Source organism: Ochotona princeps, chromosome 7 (assembly GCF_030435755.1).
Source record: "Ochotona princeps isolate mOchPri1 chromosome 7, mOchPri1.hap1, whole genome shotgun sequence".
NCBI classification, from domain to species: Eukaryota; Metazoa; Chordata; class Mammalia; order Lagomorpha; family Ochotonidae; genus Ochotona; species Ochotona princeps.
In genome coordinates, this window is record NC_080838.1 from 62,427,717 (window position 1) to 62,448,490 (window position 20,774).

At 39.4% G+C, this 20,774-nt stretch overlaps 1 protein-coding gene across 2 annotated transcripts in view; it reads left to right on the forward strand.

Annotated features, from left to right (window-relative positions):
* The window catches only part of RASGEF1B (RasGEF domain family member 1B), a 559,731-nt gene that overhangs the window by 442,315 nt on the left and 96,642 nt on the right, over positions 1 to 20,774 (forward strand). For both annotated transcript variants that reach the window (XM_058667162.1, XM_058667163.1), the window contains exon 5: positions 14,381 to 14,449. In XM_058667162.1, the coding sequence (XP_058523145.1) occupies positions 14,381 to 14,449 (69 nt within the window). The remainder of the gene's footprint in view (positions 1 to 14,380; positions 14,450 to 20,774) is intronic.

The window sequence follows — 20,774 nt, forward strand, 5'->3', positions numbered from 1 at the left end:
TAACGGGGTGTAGAACACAATCACATAAAAGCAACAAGTTTGAGTGTTCCCATTGCATACTAGGTAACTATGGTTCACAGCAATGCACTATCTACTGTACAAAGGCCTAGAATAGGGGAGATGATAGGCTCTGAATGCTAAGAGAAAAGCAAAAGCCTTATTCCCTGGTTCATTTGCTTATGCTTGTATATGTCTTGAAGTACCGTACCCAAACTCCTGAAAGTGTACAAGTATCAATTGCTAACCAAAAAAATTTTTTGAAGATTTTTTTTATTTTTATTTGGAAGGCAGATTTACAGAGAGGAGGAGAGACAGAGAGAAAGATCTTTCATCTGCTGGTTCACTCCACAAGTGGCCACAATGGCCAGAGCTGAGCCAATCCAAAGCCAGTAGCCTTTTCCTGGTCTCCCAAGCAGGTGCAGGGTCCTAAGGATTGGGCCATCCTCTGCTACTTTCCCAGGCAATCAAGGAGCTGGATAGGAAGTGGAGCAGCCAGAACATGAACCAGCACCCATATGGGATCCTGGTGCTTGCAAGATGAGTATTTAGCCACTTAGGCATCACACCGGCCATCCCGCACCTACCCCTCCCCCTCCCCACCTAAATTTTTTAAAATGAAATAATTTAAAGGGAAAAACATTTGTGCTGCATACCACAGTGAGAGATTGTTTTTTAAATTACTTTTTATTTATTTAAAAGGCAGTGTTACAGCTAGTGGAGGAGAGACAGAAAGATCTTCCATCTTTTGGTTCACTCCCCAGATGTTATAACGGCCAGGAGTCAGCCAAGCCGAGACCATGAGCCTGAAACTTTCTCTTGGTCTTCCATGTGGGAGCCAGGGCCATTTTCTGCTGTTTTCCAGGCTTATTAGCAGGGAACTAGGTAGGAAGTGGAGCTTTAGGAACTTGAACTGGCACCTGTATGGGATGCTGACATAGCTGGCAGAGGCTTAACCAGCTATATAACTTCAATGCTGGCCCCAGTGAAATATTTGTAACTAGGAAAAAGCACATATGCAATTGTTGTAGTTGAAAACTGAATTATAAGGGAATTTTTTTTCTTAAAAAAAAGGCTGATGCAATAATGATTCAGCATTGGGTATTTGGCACATGCTTTTTCAAAAGTAAATACATGTGAGTGATTTTGATATTTTGAAATTTGTTTATTATAGCTCTTGTCTAAACTCTTGCAGAACAGCGGTCTTACTACTTCTTGCTGAATTCTTCATTTAGTAGAGGGGAGGTTAAGCTTAGAATGATAAAGTAGATTGAAATTATGGCAGTGTAAAAATTAAATGAAACATAAGAAAGGAAAGGGAGGGAGCTGGAGAAGCAGGGTGGAGTGGGAAGTTATCATTGTGCTCTTCGAACTGCCTATCTGGGGGCCAGGGTTGTGATATGGTATATCAGGCTGCTACCTCCAATGCTGGCATTTCCTATGGGCATTGGTTCCAGTCTTGGCTGCTCAGCTTCAAATCCCACTCTCTGTGGATATGTCAGGGAGAGTGCGGGAAGATGGCTCAGGTACTTGAGTTCCAGCACCCATCCAGAAGACTCCAATGGAGCTCTTGACTCCTGACTTCAGCCTGGCCCAGCCCTGACAGTTGTGACTATTTGAAGAGTGAACCAAAAGACAGAAGATGTTTCTGTTTGCCCCTCTATTTGTATGCATGAAATGTATTCCTTTTATTTATATTTTTAAAAAACAATTAATGTAAATGAAATGAACTTGCCACTTCAAGGGAAACCATGGAGCTAACTTTTTTACGATGATAAAATTTCAGCTTTCGAGGGAAAATTAGAGCTTTGGTAAATTTGTAACTACTCAAATGAAATTGATAAAATATGACTATTGAAAATTCTCTGGGGAGGGTATTGGTGCTATTAGTGAATATAATTTTGTGATATAAAATTTATCAATATTTGGAAATCTATATAACTAACTGAATCCTATTTTACAAATGCTTAATTTGTGGGCCCGGCAGCGTGGCCTAGCAGCTAAAGTCCTCGCCTTGAAAGCCCCGGGATCCCATATGGGCGCCGGTTCTAATCCCGGCAGCTCCACTTCCCATCCAGCTCCCTGCTTGTGGCCTGGGAAAGCAGTTGAGGACGGCCCAATGCATTGGGACACTGCACCCACGTGGGAGACCGGAAGAGGTTCTAGGTTCCTGGCTTTGGATCGGCACACATCGGCCCGTTGCGGCTCACTTGGAGAATGAATCATTGGACGGAAGATCTTCCTCTCTGTCTCTCCTCCTCTGTGTATATCTGGCTGTAATAAAATGAATAAATCTTTAAAAAAAAAACCAAATGCTTAATTTGTGATACTGTAAGGTCAAGCATGGATAAAAGATTCAAAGTATAAGACCAATAGATTTTAATATAACAAAAATTGAAAAAATATTGACACGGTTTCAGATTCGATTTTGCAGTTAATATTTAAGAACAGTTTTTAGTTCAAGTGCATTCAGAAAAGAATATTTACAGCTATCTGCACAGGCTGTTGAAGTACTCCTCCCTTTTCCAATTGTGTATCTGTAGGAGACCAGATTTTCCTCGTGTACTTCAACCAACACATATTTTGCAGCAGATTGATTGCAAAAACAAATGAGAGTGTCCAGTTATCTTCCATCTGGCCAAAATAGTAAAGGGATTTTCATTTTGTAGAGAAACAGCACTTTTCCACACTAAATCATTTCCTTTGGAAACTGTATTTACTCTTTTTTTTTTATTTACTCTTAATTGAGAAAAACCTATTTCTGCATGTATTTTTAATTTTATCAGGATTCATTTTGTTAGACATTTATATTGATAAATAAGTATCAAGAGAAACAAACAAACAAACAAAAAACTTCTTTGGTATCGTCAGTATTTGTGAAGTGTGTAAACTTCCCAGAGACCGAAAAGTTTTAGAATAGCTGAATTGTAAATAAAGTAGAATCCTATACTGCAGAATAGAGTGAAGCAAATTTATAAGTGCTTATCTGGAATTCACTGCATTGCATATTGCTAAGTGAATGTGGTAAATTATATGGTATCTTCCATTTGTATAAAATGGCAGTGAATATGGAAGACATACTGTATCTTCCACTTGTATAAAAAGAAAGGAGTAAAGATATCTAGAAATATTTACATATACATATATATGTTTATGTGTATGTTACACGCACACATCATCAGTATAAACTGGTTACATTTGGGAAAGGAACCCAATTTTATGTAGATGAGATTATTTTTATGCTATAACCATTAGTATTCATTCATTTTTATTTACAACAGATTTATTCTAATCAGAAAATTAGTAATTTTTAAGAATCATGGAGCAAATGTCCAATTGTCTAGAATTAGAATCAAATACTCAATATGACAAAATGGGTTAGAAATGTTGACTCTGAACCCTGAGTTTCCCAACTTTGGCTCATTAACTATTAAAAGTATCTCCTTTTGAGTTCACAGTTTCAAATTTTAACTTCAACCCTTACAAGTAAGTACTTTTTGTCCTGCTTCCTATCTTTCAGCAAACATTTAGTTTTCCTCAGTATTAAGCAATTTTGCGGGCAGTGCTTATTTTTGTTAAAGTGGAATAGCAAAATTTCGGAGACAGGAAATGTCTTTCTCACTGTATTCAGTTTATCTTAAGAGGGAAAAAAGATAAACAGAACACGATGGACAGAAAGATAAGCTTCATGCACAGTAATTACCGAAAAGAATAAGAGGATGGAGGGGTTGAGTGGGGATTAGAGCAGGTGAGAACGGACAAAGAAGAATACGCAAAGAAACTCAAGAGAGGAAGAGTTGCACTAGTGCAAGGTCAGACAGCCAGGGTGGGATTAGAAAGAAGAGCGAAGGAGGGAAGCCAGAAACAGAGAGGGAGAAAAAAGCCATAGACTGAAGAGAAATCAGCCCTGAGCCAGAGGAATGGAAAGGAAGCATTGCAGGTGGAGTTCAAGCGGAGGCTCAAGAGCCTGACTTCTGGCCAGAGGGCCTGTGGGGAATTTTGGTTTAGCTATGACTCTTGTTCTACACCAATTCTGGGCACATAGCTTGCTGGCACCAATGAAGGGTCCCCTGTAACCTTCTGTCCTCTATTCCAACTGGAAAGCTGGATGCCCAGGGAAAGGGACATGGAACAGAGATGGATGGGCAAAGGAGAGAAACAGAGAGAAATGGCTGTGATCCTTATCTGGTGAGGAGGGAAAAAAAAAAAAAAGAGGGGGAACTGAAAGAACCCTTTATCTCTTGGCCCTGCAGCTGGAGCCTGTGAGTCTGTCTCTCCAAGCTGAGCCACAACCCAGCCACTTCTGACCCAGACAGTCAGTGACAAACAATGTCCCACCCACCAGCTCGGCCTGGGGCCAAGGAGCTGTGGGAGGCAGGAGCCAGCAGTGTTCAGACTAGAATATTAGGGAAATGGAAACTTTTGAGAGAGAAGAGGAAAGGGCTTCAGCATCAGCAAAAGTGAAACTTTCCCAGTAGAAAAACCCAAATTGAGGAACAAGTGTAGGAAGAAGAGCTCTCATTTAGATAAGCAAGTTAAAGATCTACACAGCTGGGTTTCCATGAGATATATATTTTTTTATTTATTTCAAAGGCAGAGAGAGAAGGATAGGCAATCTTCTGTTCATTGCTTTATTCCCCAAATGCCTTCAGTAGCCAGGACTGGGAAAGAATGAAGCCAGGAGCTAGGAACTTCTTTCAGGTTTTGCAAGTAGATGACATTGCTTGAGCCATTGATTGGTGCCTCCCAGAATACACATCAGAAGGAAGCTGGATTGGAAGCCGAGGCAAAACTAGATCCCAGGCACTCGGATATGACATGTGTGTGTCCCAGCAGTAACTGTATCACAGTGTCTACCCTCAACTCCATTTTTGATTTAAACTTTGGTTACTGTTCATTTTAAGGAATTTTTATTTGTCCTGTGAGTATGAAGAATTGCAGGGGTCTCAGTGTCAGGCCAACACTGAGAAGCAGGTGTTCTTGAGTAATGAGAAAAGTACACCAAAAGACTGAAAAATACCATAAAACTAACTTATCCTGGGACAGCTGGGGATGAGTCATTCAAGATGACTATTTTCCCTTGAAGCACTAGAATATTTTTGTTTTACTTGGAAATATGTTGAAAACATGATTTACTCTTTGCTTTCTTAAGGCATATTTGTGTTACAATTTTGCATTTCCTTTATTAGTGTTAACTGTTACTAATGTTGACTTAATTTTCCTCACTAATTACATAGTGCTGATCTGGGGCCTACCATAGGATATGAACTTGTGTGCCCCTATACACAATCCCTAGGTCAACTAGATATTTCCAGGTTTCCTTTCTATAATTTTCTGTGCCTTTGCTTGTTGCCATGCTATCAGCTTCTGCTCCACCCTCCTGGTCTCCCTTTCCTGCCTGATCTGTCTAATCTATTAAGAGCTTGGAAGTCAAATAGTCTCGTGGTCAAAAGTTATGGATAAGGTAGCAGGAACCAAGTCGTGGATCAGTACACAAGCAACTCACCTGAACTTCACTGTGTTGAATTGCTCAGTCTGGTGGCTTCAGTGTGTGAACTTTGTCACACAAGTTGCTGCCTATAGTTTTTGGGGTGTTTTAAAATTTATTTTCTATTTTTATTGGAAAGGAAGTTCTACAGAGAGAATGAGAGACAGAAAGAAAGATCTTCCATCCACTGTTTGATTCCCCAATGGCCAGAGCTGAGTCAATCCAAAGCCAGAAGCATGTTCCAGGTCTCCCATGCAGGTCAGGGTCCCAAGACTTTGGGACATCCTCTACTACTTTCTTAGGTCATAAGCAGGGAGCTGGATGGGAAGTGAAAGGCTGGGACATGAACCAGTGCCCATATGGGATTCTGGCACTTGAAGGGAGAGGAATAACCAACTGAACCATTAAACTGGGTCCCAGTTTTCGTGTGAGGCTTTTCGTCTTGTTTTGTTTTGTTTTATATTCTCAACAGGATCTTGTTAATACAGAGTTAATGGTGTACATATAATATATACCAAAGAAATTCTAGCCAACTGTCAAAGTTTCACTGAACAGTGAAAATGAAATTGTGGAAAGGAAGGATGCATTCTCTGTCTCATATCAAAATACACTTATCCTCTAAAAAAAACCCTCTTAATTCATGCCATTTTAATGAAGTGTGATGGATAAATAAACTTGAAAAAATAAAGAAAAATGCATCTAAAAAAGGTTTCAAAGATTCCTACTATTAACATTAAGCTTTTTAAAGGACCACCACTTACAATAGCAAAGACATGAAAGCAACCCAGATGCTTGTCAATAGAGGGGTGAATAAAGAAACTGTGATACATCCACTCCATTGTATACTACTCAGCCATTAAAAAAAGTGAAATCCTACCATTCACAACCAATTGGTCCCAACTAGAGACCATTATGACCAGTGAAATTAGCCAGTTCAAAAGGATAAATATGATAAATTCTCTCTGATATAAGGCAACCTTTAAGGAAAATACAAGGTCAATTGCCCTTTCAATACAGCTTTTGCTGCATCTCGGGGGGGAGGGCTGATATTTTTGTTTTTATCTTCATTCATTCAAAAAAAGTTTTATTTTATTTACTAATTTCCTTTACTGACTAATAGGTCACACAAAAGCATCATTTACTTCAGAAAGGTCTTTAATTTCTTTTTCGTTTCTTCAGCAACACATTGGTCATTCAGTAACATGTTATTTAACTTTATGTTATAAATTTTCTGTTTTCCTTCCTGTTGATTTTGTTTCATGGCTTTTCATTTAAGGGGATGTATGGTAATATCACATACAGACCGGAAGATACAGCACAGTATGTATCTCTACTTCCAAATCAAAAATGGACTCCCAGTGAAATTGTTGAATGTATCTTTACAGTAGAATGCTAGGCTCTCTGCCATTGTTCATGCTTACTCTGTCAGGATACACTTAAATACTAGAATGATGGACTTGTGACTGATTGTGAAGGATTATATTATAGGATGACATGGAAACCAGGAGCAGGGGCGGGTAGGGATTTGGGAAGGAAGGATGGGAAATCCCAGAGCCTATGGAACCGTATCATGGAACAATAAAATAAATGTATAAATCTACTGGTTCACTCCCACAAATTGTTGTAACAGCCAGGGCTGGGCTAAGTTAAAGCCAAGAGCTGGAAGCTTCTTTCAGGTGTCCTGTATGCGTGGCAGAAGCTCAAACACTTGAGTCATTGGCTACTTTCCCAGGCACAGTATCAGGGAGCTGGATTGGACATGGAGGAGCCAGGACTCAAACTGGAGCCCTTAGGAGATGTCGGCATTGTAGGCGGTAGTTAGATATACCACAATGCTGGATGCTCCCTCTTCCTTTTGTAAATTAAGGTTTATTCATTTATATGAATTGTTTTCTTTCAAATGAGAAAAATGAAACAGAGGAATTTGGATTACTATGAAAAGAATAGATTTCATGAAGTTCATAAATGCAATTATAAGATTAGAATGGCATCTCCCTTCCTCCTTTCCTCCCTCCCAATCCTTCCTTTAAAAAAATTGTGATGGCATATTTTTCAGTTACTTAACAGGCAGAGTTTTAATGCTTCACTGAGGTATTCAACAAGGGAAGGTAGAAAGGCCTCTGTGCAGAAAAAAAGATTTCTGTAAATGGATTATACACATCAATGAAATCCCCAGGTGTCAATTCCACTCATATAGATTCCATTTCTAACACTTAAGTCATGTTTATACACATTCTGTAAATTCTTTACTTAATATATTATGATTTTTGTGTTACTACATAATCTTCATAAATAGTTCAATTATTGCATATTGATTGCATACACATTTTTTTTTAAAATAAGACTTATTTGTTGAAAAGTCAGAGTCGAAGAGAGAGCAGGAGAGCTGGAGAGCTCTGCCATGTGCTGCTTCGCTCCTTGAATGGCCACGGTGGTCGGGGAGGCCATGCTGAGCCTAGGAGCCAGGAGCTGCATGTGGGTAGGTATTCCATCTGAGTTGTAGGGGTCCATGTATTCAGGCCATCCTCCACTGATTTCCTAGGCACATTATCAGAGACCTGAACCAGAAGCAGTGCAGCTCAGTTCAAAGCAGAAGCAGTTCATTTATGGGATGGGTGCTGGGGCAGCATGCAGCAGCTTAATCCACTGATCCGTGATGGCTACAACATCAGTCCCTAAATAGATACACTTTAAACAAAGCTTGTGAGCACAGTACATGCCAGTGTGTTTGTGTTTTTCTACAATTTTAGATACTCCTCTCTGGGGTGTTGAGGATTTCTCTGCACACCCCTCCCAAAAATATTCACCTGAACTGTTGACATTTGTCCTGTTAAAGTTATAGAGTTGGACTACCCGAAAAACAGCCAGGTTCAGCAAAATCACGCTTCAATGCTATAAAATGCTAAATACTAACATTGAAAAAGACAAGAGACAGCTGAATAGCAATCTATAGCCATTTTAAGGTATATAGACCATGGTTGAATGTAAACCAAAGTTGAAATGTCTATGGGGAAGTCACAGGTTGTGGTCGAGAACATGCATTTTCCTAGTAACATATTGGTTAATCAATACCATGTCAATTAATGCCATAATGCTGTAAATGGTTGTAAATATTGGGTTGAGTTTTTTACTTGATTGGGATGATACTCTGCTGGTTCTGCCTTTGGACCAGAGATGGTCTCACCAGGAAGCCGTTGAATTTGCCAGGACAATTAGATGCTGGACTTTACGATTGGTCAAAACCTCCAATGAAAGAATCTCAACTGAGTTTGAACTATGGAAATACAGCGGGGTGGAGCAATCCACTGTGGGAGGGGGAGGGTTTGGGGAGGGGCGGGGGGAATTCCAGTGCAAAAAAAAAAAAATGTGTGTCACATAATGCAATGAAATTAATAATAATAAAAAAAAAAAAAAAAAGATCTTCCCTTACAGAAAAAAAAAAAAAATAATAATATTTTTAACAATTGTTTATCAGGCTTATAATTTTCTCTTCATTTTTTAGTTGTTAGTTAATTCTAACCGTACCATTCCTGAGAATTTGATTTTCCTTGGGAAAATATATTTGATGAAGATATGCAGTGAGAAGTCAAATTCCTTTGAATGGAGATTTTCTTGACAGCAAATTCAGTGAAAACTCACTAATCAAAGACATCGGGGGGTGTTTGGCTCCAGCAGATATAAAAAAGTTTTCTTTCGTTCATCTTATTTTAAACTCGGTCTTCCTTTCTTAATGCAAAAGAATTGTTTTCAGAATCTCATTTCTTTTTGGAATTTCTTATATTCTCCCCCTGACAAATAAAATCCTTTTTCTACTTTTAAAGAAGCAGTGACTCAAGCCCTTGACTTACACTGGTTTTTCTATTCAGTGTTAAGCAGAATATGGTTTTCCTTTACGGCATCCAGACAGATGGAGAAAATTGCAGTGGGAGGCTGTCCATGCTACAGGGAAGCTCAGGTCACCATTGTTGTTCCACACACATACATTTTGAAAAAGAAACGTTGCTCTTATTTCCCTGCTTCTGAAATTAGATATAGATATAGATATAGATATAGATATAGATATAGATATATAGATATATAGATATATACACATACTTAATATTTTACTGTATGTATATAAGTATACATATAGCATACATACATATATAGTAAAAAAATGATTTAATCTACTGTATGACTTTGCATTAGAGTTGATTAGTTTTAACTCCCTAGCACGAAATTTCTGTAAGAGGAGACACTACAGATTTGCAGTTGGGAATTCAATGGTGAATGTAAAATGTTTGAGCCAGGTAATACCCTTCTCACAGAGATCTGTGGTGAACATGAGAAGGAAACTAAACACGGTGCATGTCAGTGATGTAACCTTTGTATTGTGGGACACGTTAGCCATTTCAAATCTGCTTGTCACAAGCCTTCTCAACCTGAACAAATGACTGAACCACTACTTCTTTATGACTGAAAAGATGACTTGGCATGAAATCTAAGAGAATCACAGGATACCACTGAATGGAATCTCAAAGGAAAGTTGATCTGAAAAGCTCAGGGCTGCCAAAAGCCTTTATTTAGTTGCCAACCTCTCTACCTATGGAGGTGGCGTGGAAAAGAGGTGCTTCCTTTCCACCATTATTACAGCTGCTGCTTTCATTTCCTCCTTTGGAGGAACCCCTGTTCTGACGTTCAGGAAGGATGCTTTAAATAGAAGTGAAAGCAGAAACTCCAGGCAATACAGGAAACTGAATGAACCTATATGCAGGCAAGGGAACCCATGCTCCCTATTGTTATGAGTAATTTGGAAAGAAAGGTATTTAACAATACCCACTTCCTCAAGTAATACATACCTTCCTTAAATGCATATTGGGGAAGTAAATATTATCATCGCCTGATGGAGGCCAATTGGAATTTTTGTTTTGAAATTCTGTGAACTTATTAATTAAGCAGGAAATTTTTGAGAGCAATGAAGTAGGAAACTCTTGAAAGAGGCTGATAATAGAACGACTAATAAAGAGAAGAGCATTAGCATTTCTGTTCATTATCATGTGGCTATTTTAAACCCAGCCAAAGTGTGGGTTCAGTATTCCGTATCTGAAATGTTTGGGACCAGAAGTGTTTCAGATTTTAGATTTTTAAAAAAATATTTGCACTTGCATAATGAGACAATTTGGGAATGGACCAAGTTGAAACATGAATTTCATTTCTGTCTACAGACACCGTGTGTGCATCTACATAGCCTGCAGGTGGTTTTAACCAGCATTTCTCCTGCACCTGCGTTTTGACTGCTACATGTCACGTGAGGTCAGGTGTGGAATTTTCCGCTTGTACTATCACGTCAACACTCAAAGCTTCAGACTCCTGGAGAATTCCAAATTTCAGATTTGCTGTTTTAGCTGTGCTCAGCCTGCGCCACTTCATTTTGCCTCATAGGGTTTGTTACAGTTATCGGCTTGCTACTTGTAGGGCCGAAGACACTGCCCCAAGTTCAGCATCACTTGCATACTTACACTTATGTTTATGTTTAGACCCCAGATGCTTCCAAGGCTGGGACAATAACAGCATTTTCAGTTTTGTTTGACCACAGCCCACAATTAAAATGCATTTATACCATGAGCGGACTCTCCTGTATGTGATATAGGTATATGTGAATAAGTAAATACGGCCCCCCAGAAATAATCTCAAGAAATGACACGTTCATCATATGAGATGCAGGGTGAGATTCTCAACTTTAATCTCTGTAGCTTTGCTATGGCAACACATAATATTGCCTGTATGGTCCACAGACAGGTGTTAGTCACAATTTGAAAGACATTGCTCTGGATGACTAATAAGTATGATAAATATGGTAGTAAATAGTAATAATGTAATAAAAGTGTCAGCCAATACGACCCAAGCCTTCTTTAAAAGATTCAGTTGTTCAAGACAGAGCTAGACTAGCATGAGAGCTGGGGCGCAGGGAGGTTTTCTGAGACAACAATAAATAAAACTTTGTTCCGCTCTCCTGTGTCCCTGAATCACCGAAACAGTGTTTCATGGATGTTTCAAAGGTCTGCTTCTAAGTGTACTCTCACTTTGACTGGACTTACACATTAGAAGAGAACTTAGATGTCTAACATACCATTATTTTATGAGCTGCTAAGAAGGAAAAAAATGCTGCTAATTTTGAGTGTAAGATGTCATCAATGACATGATAATTAACAAAAATGTTACAATGTGAATAAATACAGATGTTAAAAGTGACTTTGAACTAATGAGCCTCTTGGGGCTCCCCTCAAAATTCCCAGGTCCCCTGTTTTTCCCTTAGTAGGACAAATGACAGTTTTCTTATCCTTAGGGAAAACTATCTAGGGTAATGTTTTATTAATTTTATGCAATTTCGTAGAGTTCTCATTTTGAATTTTTGTATATTTCCTCTTTTTTACAGGCAGAAAGACTGGGCAGCAGAGAAAGAATTTCACCTCTATTGGTTCACTCCCCCGATGTCCACAATAGTCAGGGTCAGGTCAGCTTTAGGTCAGGAGCCTGTAACTCAGTCTGAATTCTTCCACTTGAGTGTCAGAAACCCAAGTACTGGAGCCATCACCTTTGCTTCCCAGCGGTGGTAGAAAGCTCAATTGGTAGCAAAGTTGGGACTTAAAATCATGCATTCCAATATGGGATATGGGTGTCCCGAACAACTGCACCAGACACCAAGACTTCTCGTTTACAAAGACATCCTCAGTGATCATTTGGGCTGAAATCTTCATGTTGCAGTTGAAGACCCTGATGCCCAGGAACTAATGTGACTTGCAGCAGAAACCATATCAAAATGTGACAAAACATTATTAAAAACAGAAAAACAAAGCAAACAAAAAAACAGATCACAGGATGTAGCTAGCAGTGTGGCACTGTGGGATAAGCCACTGTCTGCAATGCCAGCATCTGCTGTGAGTGTCAGTTTGACTCTCGTTTGCTCCAGTTCAGATCCAGTGGTCTGGTCATGCACCTAGGAAAGCAGCAGACTGACCCGGATTCTTGAATCCCTGCCACCCCTGTGGGAGAATTGAATGAAGACACTGTCTTTAGCCTGGCTCAGCCCTGGCCATTGTTAGTAATTTGGGGAGTGGATCAGAAGATATATGTTCCTCCCTCTATCTTTATAACTTTGCCTTCCAAATAAAATAAATAAATCTTTACAAAACAAAGATCTGGGTTGTTAAATTGGGAAGGAGAACTTTGAGAGCTTCTAATGCATTTGTTTTTCTTGCCTGCAGTTTTGTGAAAGGAATTGGTTACAACAAAAAATAAGGTCAAAAAGGCAGAATCACACACTCTTTCTACCTTCCAAATCCTGGATTTCCATTCTGTGAGGAAACATAAATTATAATCACAATCAAACTTCCTCCCACATCATTTAACTCACAAAAATGTTTCTCAGGAATTTAGGAGCTACCGTGGCTTCAAGACTAGTAACTTTTTTTTTGTCTATCAGGTGATCCGTATCTTCCAGTATCATCTTTATTTATGTATATTAATTTATATCCAACCCCTTCCCATAAGGCTTCTTTTGATCAGTCTTTCCGCACTTAATGAAATCATACTATCCTCCTTCTCACTGATGCTTGACAGAACCCTTATACTACTGTGTAAGTAAATTCACCTGCCATCACCATATCTGATGTGAGGCTTTCCACTTCCAGTCCTTCCAAAATTCTCCTCATTATCAATTGCTATGTGTCCTTTTCTATCTAACTGTTACCCCCATCCTCAAAAAAACAAACAAAAAAACCCCAAACTATTCTTTAACCTTATTTGGGATCTAACACTGTGGCAGACTGAGTTAAGCCACCACTTGCAATATCAGCACATGGATTACAGTGCTGGTTTGAATCCTGCCTACCCTAGTCCAGATCTGGCTTTGTTCTGATGTCCTTGGGAAGCAGTGGATGATGGCTTAGATACTTGAGTTCCTGCTACCAATGTGGAAGACACAGGTGGAGTTCCTGGATCCAGGCATCTGTCGCCTAGACAGCCGTTTGTGGAGTAAACCAAAGGATTGGATCTCTTGCTCTCGCTCTTGCTTGCTCACTCTGTCTCTCTCTCTCTCTCTATCCCTTCCTTCCTACCTCTCTCTCTGCCTGTCAAATAAATAAATCATTTTTAAGAAGAAAATTAACTTTATTTTGTGAGCCACACATGCAAAGGTATGTTGTGCATTGCTACTGGAAAGGTGTTTCCTACTGATCTCAGGTTTTACAAAGTATGTTCTTAATGATAGCACTTTTGTATTATTTATAATTTCAATGGAAAGGTTCAGTCTGGAAATGACTGCTGAAACATGGCCCATAACCTCGTAGAGTTAAATAACTCAAAGGAAGGAATATTCAAGTACACACACACATCCACTCTCTGCACTGAGATATAGGAACACATGAATGAAGCAGCAGAGCTAAGTCAATGTTTATTTATAGAGTTGCTTCACCACCTAATAGGTATCAAAGGGACAAAAGTTGACTGATTTGGAGCTTTTGGATTTCTCAATACTATCTGCTTCTTAATATTGAATGCATCTTTACCAATTTCCAGTTCTTCAAGGATGTTTTCTCACCTCTGTGTCCTTATTCATACTATCCCTAACCTGGAGCACCAGCTCCTACAACTGGACCCCACATGTCCTCTATGAAATCTGTCCAAAGATTTCACTCTTACCACCTCTGTCAGAACACTCCCCCTCACTGTGCAGCCATGAGACCATCAGTGACAAGGCTTCCATTGAAGCACATACCATGGTGTTGTCATCGTCTGCTCACATTTCACTTATCAACTGGTTTTGGGGGAGAGGGCGGTACTTGAGATAAGGTGCCACAGCATCCCTGATAAATTATGCTGGTAATTCTAACTTGTGGCCACTTTATATTCTTCCAGGAAAACAAGAAGAAAATAAATGCGAGAGAAATGCTACATCCACCACTGGAAGGGATGACACTTTGTGGGGTGAGTGAGCCGACAGAACTCCCACCTCTGTGATGGTGGGCGTTCTTAGAGACAGATTGTTCATTAGTCTTCACCTATGATAGAGAACGAGCCATATAAAGCTGTAACATGCCTGGGTTGGATAACTCATGCTCCATTATTTTACTCATTTTCCCTTGAATTACTGTTTTTATTAGCCTTTTCAACTAGTTACATATTATTAGCATTGATAGAATTCTGTTAATTCGCCTCAATTAACATTGCTGTCTACTGTTGCTACCATCTCATTGGCAATATTTTCACAGCCGGGGAATAAGTCTTCTTAAGGAAGGAGTAGGCAAGCCAAATGCATTGTCAACAGACATGTACACAAACCCAAACAGTGGTCAGTGTGCCGTCTGAAAGTTGTCATGTGAGTGGCATATCTTTCACCTGGCTAGACAGACCATGGCGAAGACTCAAATGTGAATCATATGCAGTGTTTCACTGTCTTGGTTGGTTAGAGGTCAGGGAATTCAGCTTAGCTGAAGTAGAATGGACTCTGGAGTCATATAAATGTCACTGAAATGCAACATACAGTGTGAGGATGTGTGCAAAGGTACCTGAGTCACACACAGCTTCATTTAGGCTCCCATGTTTATCACCTTGATGATGGTGGGCAGTTTACATTACCCTTCTGCCTCAGCTACCTTGTTTGTAAAATGGGATGTCAAACACGTGCTTCCTAGAGTTGTTGTGACGCATGAGTAAGACTACATGTACAGGTTCATGTATATTTAATGTCGAGAATATACTCAATATATAAAACCAGTTTGTGATTCCAAGTATTATTGCATTCCTACTATTACAGGCTGTTTTATAAAGTATCGTCATCTTAAATAATTTGTCTCGTGATCTTCAAAGACTTCAATTTTAAAAATTCAACCTATAGCCTATGGGGCTTTCACACCAGCCTTGACATGCTCAATAAGGGATTTGTTATGTAACTTATTTCATTCTGTCTTGACTTTCAATCAGGATTTACTGCTGGCTTACCTCATGCTGTGCATTAGTATTATTATAAAGTTGAGTCATGTGTGGATCTAGAATACCATTGTTGATATTCAGCAGACTTCCTCTTGTACGGAGTCCTTGGTAACACACCTTGGTGGTTTCTCTTAGTCTCATCAATTACTTTTGAAAACTTTATTGATCAGGAGAAGCTAAAGCAGGGCAAGCAACATCATTAATTCATAAATTCAAGAAGCTGCTTTCAAATTATTTGTCCATGATCTACAGCAAGCATGCTACAAAGACAACAGGAGGCAAGAGGAATTTACGCAAATATAATATAAATTGATATAGATAGATATATTGTAACATACATAATATAAATGGATATATAGATAAATCTATATACATATGTAGATATAGATATATATAGAGAGACCCTTGCTTACTTAAGCCATGAGAGGTTCCCTCAAGATTCTGTTTATTGAATCAAGTCCTGGAGATAAGCGTAGTAAAGGCAAATTCTGTAAGCTTCTTGCCTCTTTAAAGTAATTCAGCATTTGGGAAAGTTATTTATAATTTATGACAAATGGCAGATTATGAAATAAGATCTAGATACAGAAACATTGCCATAGTTAGCACTTACAGCTTATACAATAAATTGAAAGTCACATAAAAAGAAAGAAGATTAAAATTTATCAAAATTAAGTTCAAGGATTTTAGTGTCCATTCTTATCACCTGGCATCAACTCATCTTAACTGTTGATATAATTGTGATGTGAGAAGGGGAGTATATTCAAAGAATGCAACCCAGGCTCTTGCTGGGAGGGTTGGCAGCAAAATACATGGGTACCTTGGAGAACAAGACAGATATCCCCGATGTTTATTTTCTGTGTCTGCAGATAGGAACAGCTTCCACAAAATATTTTCAAAGGCACTTTGCCTTGTATCCTTGAGTCTCACATGCACTTTTCTATGCTTTCTGTGTTGCTATTCCTTAAAATGATGACCCTATCATGAAAAAGATAAGTAGAGCCTGCTTATTATTACAGAGAAGTGGCCCAGAGGCTGCATAGTGAAGAAATGGCTTATCCTACTCTTAATAAGCTTGCAAGGCTTCTTCTAGATAGAAAGAACTAAAATGAATTCCACCGGGTTTTATTTCAAAAGTTATAATCTTAGAAATGAAAATTAGTCTATTCAGCAGAAACCTTAAAAAAGTGAGCTTGTGTTAACTTTTGAAATTGAATCTTATTAATAAAGATAAACAAACAAATGTGAGAAAGGCTGGCTTTGTAAGTGCTTACCACCAAGAACACAACATGCCAAATGTCAGACCACAGAAGCCCACACTACCCAGTTTCCTCCTAAACTGTGAAGGATGCAGGAGACCACTAAACAAAGAATGCTGTGTGTTTGAAATATGGGGTTAATGAAAACTTTCTTTCCTAAAATGATGCCAAGCACTCTGTAAGGTGAATTCTGTTGGCATGAAGCCATAGAACAATGACCTTACAGTTAGACCTCAGGTAGAAACAGAAAGCCAACACACAGTTGCCTTGAGAGAAGCAATTCCAGTAATTCCACTTCCACTAGTACATGAGCCTCCCTCTTTGATGGAAGGCCATGAGATCTGTCGGGAATGCCAGGACAGTGTGGTGTGACATTGGCTTGTTCACTTCTGTATGACAATTTCCTTTCAGACACAAGTGTTTTTTGATAGAGGAAGTGAAATGTGGGTTAATCATAGCATTCTTTAGTAAAGTCTTGCAATTAGTCTCTACCTCTTCTTGCCACTTTAAACATTACTTGCCTTGAATGAAAAACTATGTGGTCTGTGAATCATTGATCTTATTTTGTTATTAATTCTTATTTATTCAGAAATCTATGGATAAGAAGATCAACCATTAGAAGCTTCAAACTGTGACAGGCAGTGATAGTTCTAGGTCTTGCATTTCCAGGCTTGTGAGGAGTGGGGCATATATAGTGGAACAAAGTGTGATTTCTATTGTTACAGGGACACCGTTTCAATGGGGTTAAGGAGAGGAAAAGGAAAGTTGTATACTGGGCACATTACATACTTCCATGCCTTTCAAATTAGAGTAGATTCAGAAGAAAGTAGATTGCGGACTCTACTTGGGTGTTCTGTCAGTTCTGTGCCTGTAAGAAGTCAGCATGATAAATATGAACTTTATGTGCAAGGATCATGTGCTGTAACACATTTAAGAGTTTGTTGGCTTCTTTTTCCGAAATGTATAACGTCACTCTTACCTCAGAACCAGATAGATATAGGGGCTCTAACAGTGGATCTGAACTAGGATGTTTCTCTTGCTCTTCCTGCATTTCTCAGCATTGCCTTCTTTGTGAAGATGTCAGTAGATTGGTTAGGCAGCACATTGGGTCCAGTGGCTCTAGGTTTGCTCTCACCCAGACAAAAGCCTCAACACATTAGTTCCTGCTGAAGGCTGAGTATTAAGTTTAATTAGTTCTCTAGGTCTTATGTCCAGTTCTGATATAAGCCCTTGAGTTCCTGTGATACATCACCTTCATTAGCAATCTGGTCACATGACTGAGTTTAGTTTTCAAGGAAGAGTAGGGTTACTACCAGCAGGAGAAGCAACAGATATCCATATTAATGGTTGCATTGAACAACATGAGCTCCCCAAATCATTGAGCTTGATGACATTTTGGTCTACCCCAATTTCTACTGATTATAATCTACAAGGAGAAGTTTATTCTAGATTATTTCAGATGAACAGAAATTGCTTCCTCAAATGTTTGTCTGTCAAACACCTGAGCCATATTCAAGTGTGCCATTGCAAAAGGGCATAAGCAGGCAGGGCTAGAATGCAGGGTAGAATGAAATAAAGATTGGGGTAGGGTAGGGTAGGGTAGGGAAGCTAGAGGTAGGGGAGTGGAGGGAAGGAGAAAAGAAGGGAAAAGAGGAGAAGAGAGGAGAGGAGAGGAGAGGAGAGGAGAGGAGAGGAGAGGAGAGGAGAGGAGAGAATGGAATGTGAAAAGGAAAGAAACATGGGGGAACCTTTTAGAAAAGCACACATCCAAATCCTGCAATCCATCTGGGGGCTACCCATATAAAGGACTGTAGAGATTTGTTCCACAGGCCCAGAAAAAATAATAGAGATCAAATGAGCCATGGTGACATTCATGTAATTGAAACATTGTAAACCAACAGAAATGCTTTTCTACTCCTTAACTTTTATGTTAGATAAGAATAAAAGCCAGAAACAACAAATCAAAATCTGGAAATTATTCCTTTTGTTTGCAAGAAAGATATTTGTTTGATTTTTCCAAAGTGCTGCTTAAATAATACTTTCACAAGATAAGTCAGTTATATAAGCAGGAAATAAATTATCAGCAAACACATAATTGTGTTTTTCCACAGGACCAGGATGTTACAGTGGTCTCTCAGTAAATGAGTTTACTTTATTAAAGATCTGTTTTCATAAGCAAAGGTCATTACTGGCAATTACCAGCATGAGCATGTCATAAACAAACAAATCAACCAAAAATACATATATTAAAATAGAAATCCAGGGGGTCCAGTGCAATAGTCTAGTGGCTTTCCCAGTATCTCATATGGACAAAGCTTCATGTTCTGGCTGCTCCACTTCCCATCCAGCTACCTGCTTGTGGCCTGGGAAAGTAGTCAAGGACAGCCCAAGGCCCTGGGGCCCTACAGCTACGTGAGAGACACAGAGGAAGCTCCTGGCTCCTGGTGTTGGATCAGCTCAGCTCTGGCCATTTTGGCCACTTGGGGAGTAAGTCAATGGATGAAACGTCTTTCTCTCTGTATATCTGCCTTTACAATAAAAAAATAAAATAAATCTTTAAAATACAGATCCAGGCCTGGGACAGTCATATCTAAGAAAATTAAACACAAGTAGTTACCTTTCATATGCTCATAAGTCTTTCCTATTTAGTAGCTACCTAATGATTATATTGCAAAAATAATTATACCTTCCTATACTTCACATTCCTTCATTGGTCTGTTGTAGCATTTATTACTTGTGTTCTTAGAAAATTTGTGGCACTTAGTGGGAAGGATTTGGGACAGGTATCATTTGCCTATTCTCATGTCTGCCTTTATGCCTAGATTATGAGTTCCTTAAGAATAAGGAATTCAGGAGCCAGCATGGTAGCCTAGCGGCTAAAGTCCTCACCTTGCCTGTGCCAGTATTCCATATGGGCCCCGGTTCTGATACTGGAGGCCCATCCAGCTCCCTGCTTGTGGTCTGAGAAGGCAGTTGAGAATGGCCCAAAGCCTCTGGACCCTGCACCCATGTGGGAGACCCAAAGAGGCTCCAGGCTCCTGACTTCAGATTGCCTCAGCTCCAGCCATTGTAGCAGCTTTGGGCATGAATCAGCAGACAGAAGATCTTCACTGTCTCTTCTCCTATCTGTATATCTGCCTTTCCAATGAAAATAAAATTAAACAAATATATAAGCAAATAAGAATAAGGAATACAAATGTATCTACTTTTGTCTCTCAGTATATTCAACAGCTACAAAAATACTGAATAAATCCTGAGTGAAATTGTAAATGAATAGGTCAATTAACAGATGGTTCCATTTACTCGATTTGCTGAACTTCCATTTATCCTAATTTTTTTCATTTTATGAGCTGATAAGTCAATTGTATATAAGTTAACTAGCCCCCAAGTATGAACTTGCTTCCCAAATTAGATTTGGCATGTGCAGACAGTGGGCAAGGACACTGGGGCTGGGGCCAGGTTCCCTTCTGTAACATAGGTGTGTTGGCAAGGTCTAAATCCCTCACAAGACAGACTCATCAATTATCTTTTTGTGTTGGATGATAAAAGACTATCTCGATTGGGATTAGATAGAAGAGTCTATGGAGACATTTGGCCAATTCTTGGGTATGCTCCAAAGGAGATTTTCATGGGCGAGGGTCCTGCTGCAGATTCTGGAAGAGAATTAACTCTAAGGGAAAATGGCCAAGCAGGAATGGCCAACGGTGCCTTTCTCCTTCCAAAAGAAGGAAAATGAGTTTTGTGCACAAGTAGGGCTGCCATTTGGGTTGTCTCTTCCCATTAGAGCCAGAAGAAGGTGTGTCACAGCTGGAAGAACTTTCTTACTGGACTCTGCAACATTTGGGGCTGCTTAGAGCATGCTGGACTCCCTCATTGAGAATGTTTCCTACCATGCAAATGTGTAGACTGAAGGGAAGAAATCAAACACCCCCATCTTCATGTTGTCACAAAAGAAACCTCTGTCCTTCTTTCCATCTAAACTGTGCCTTTGACAAAAGCTTCTGGCTTCCCTGCCAACCCCATGCCTGCTTCCCTACAGAGCTGGAAGGGAGGCGGGGCACTGC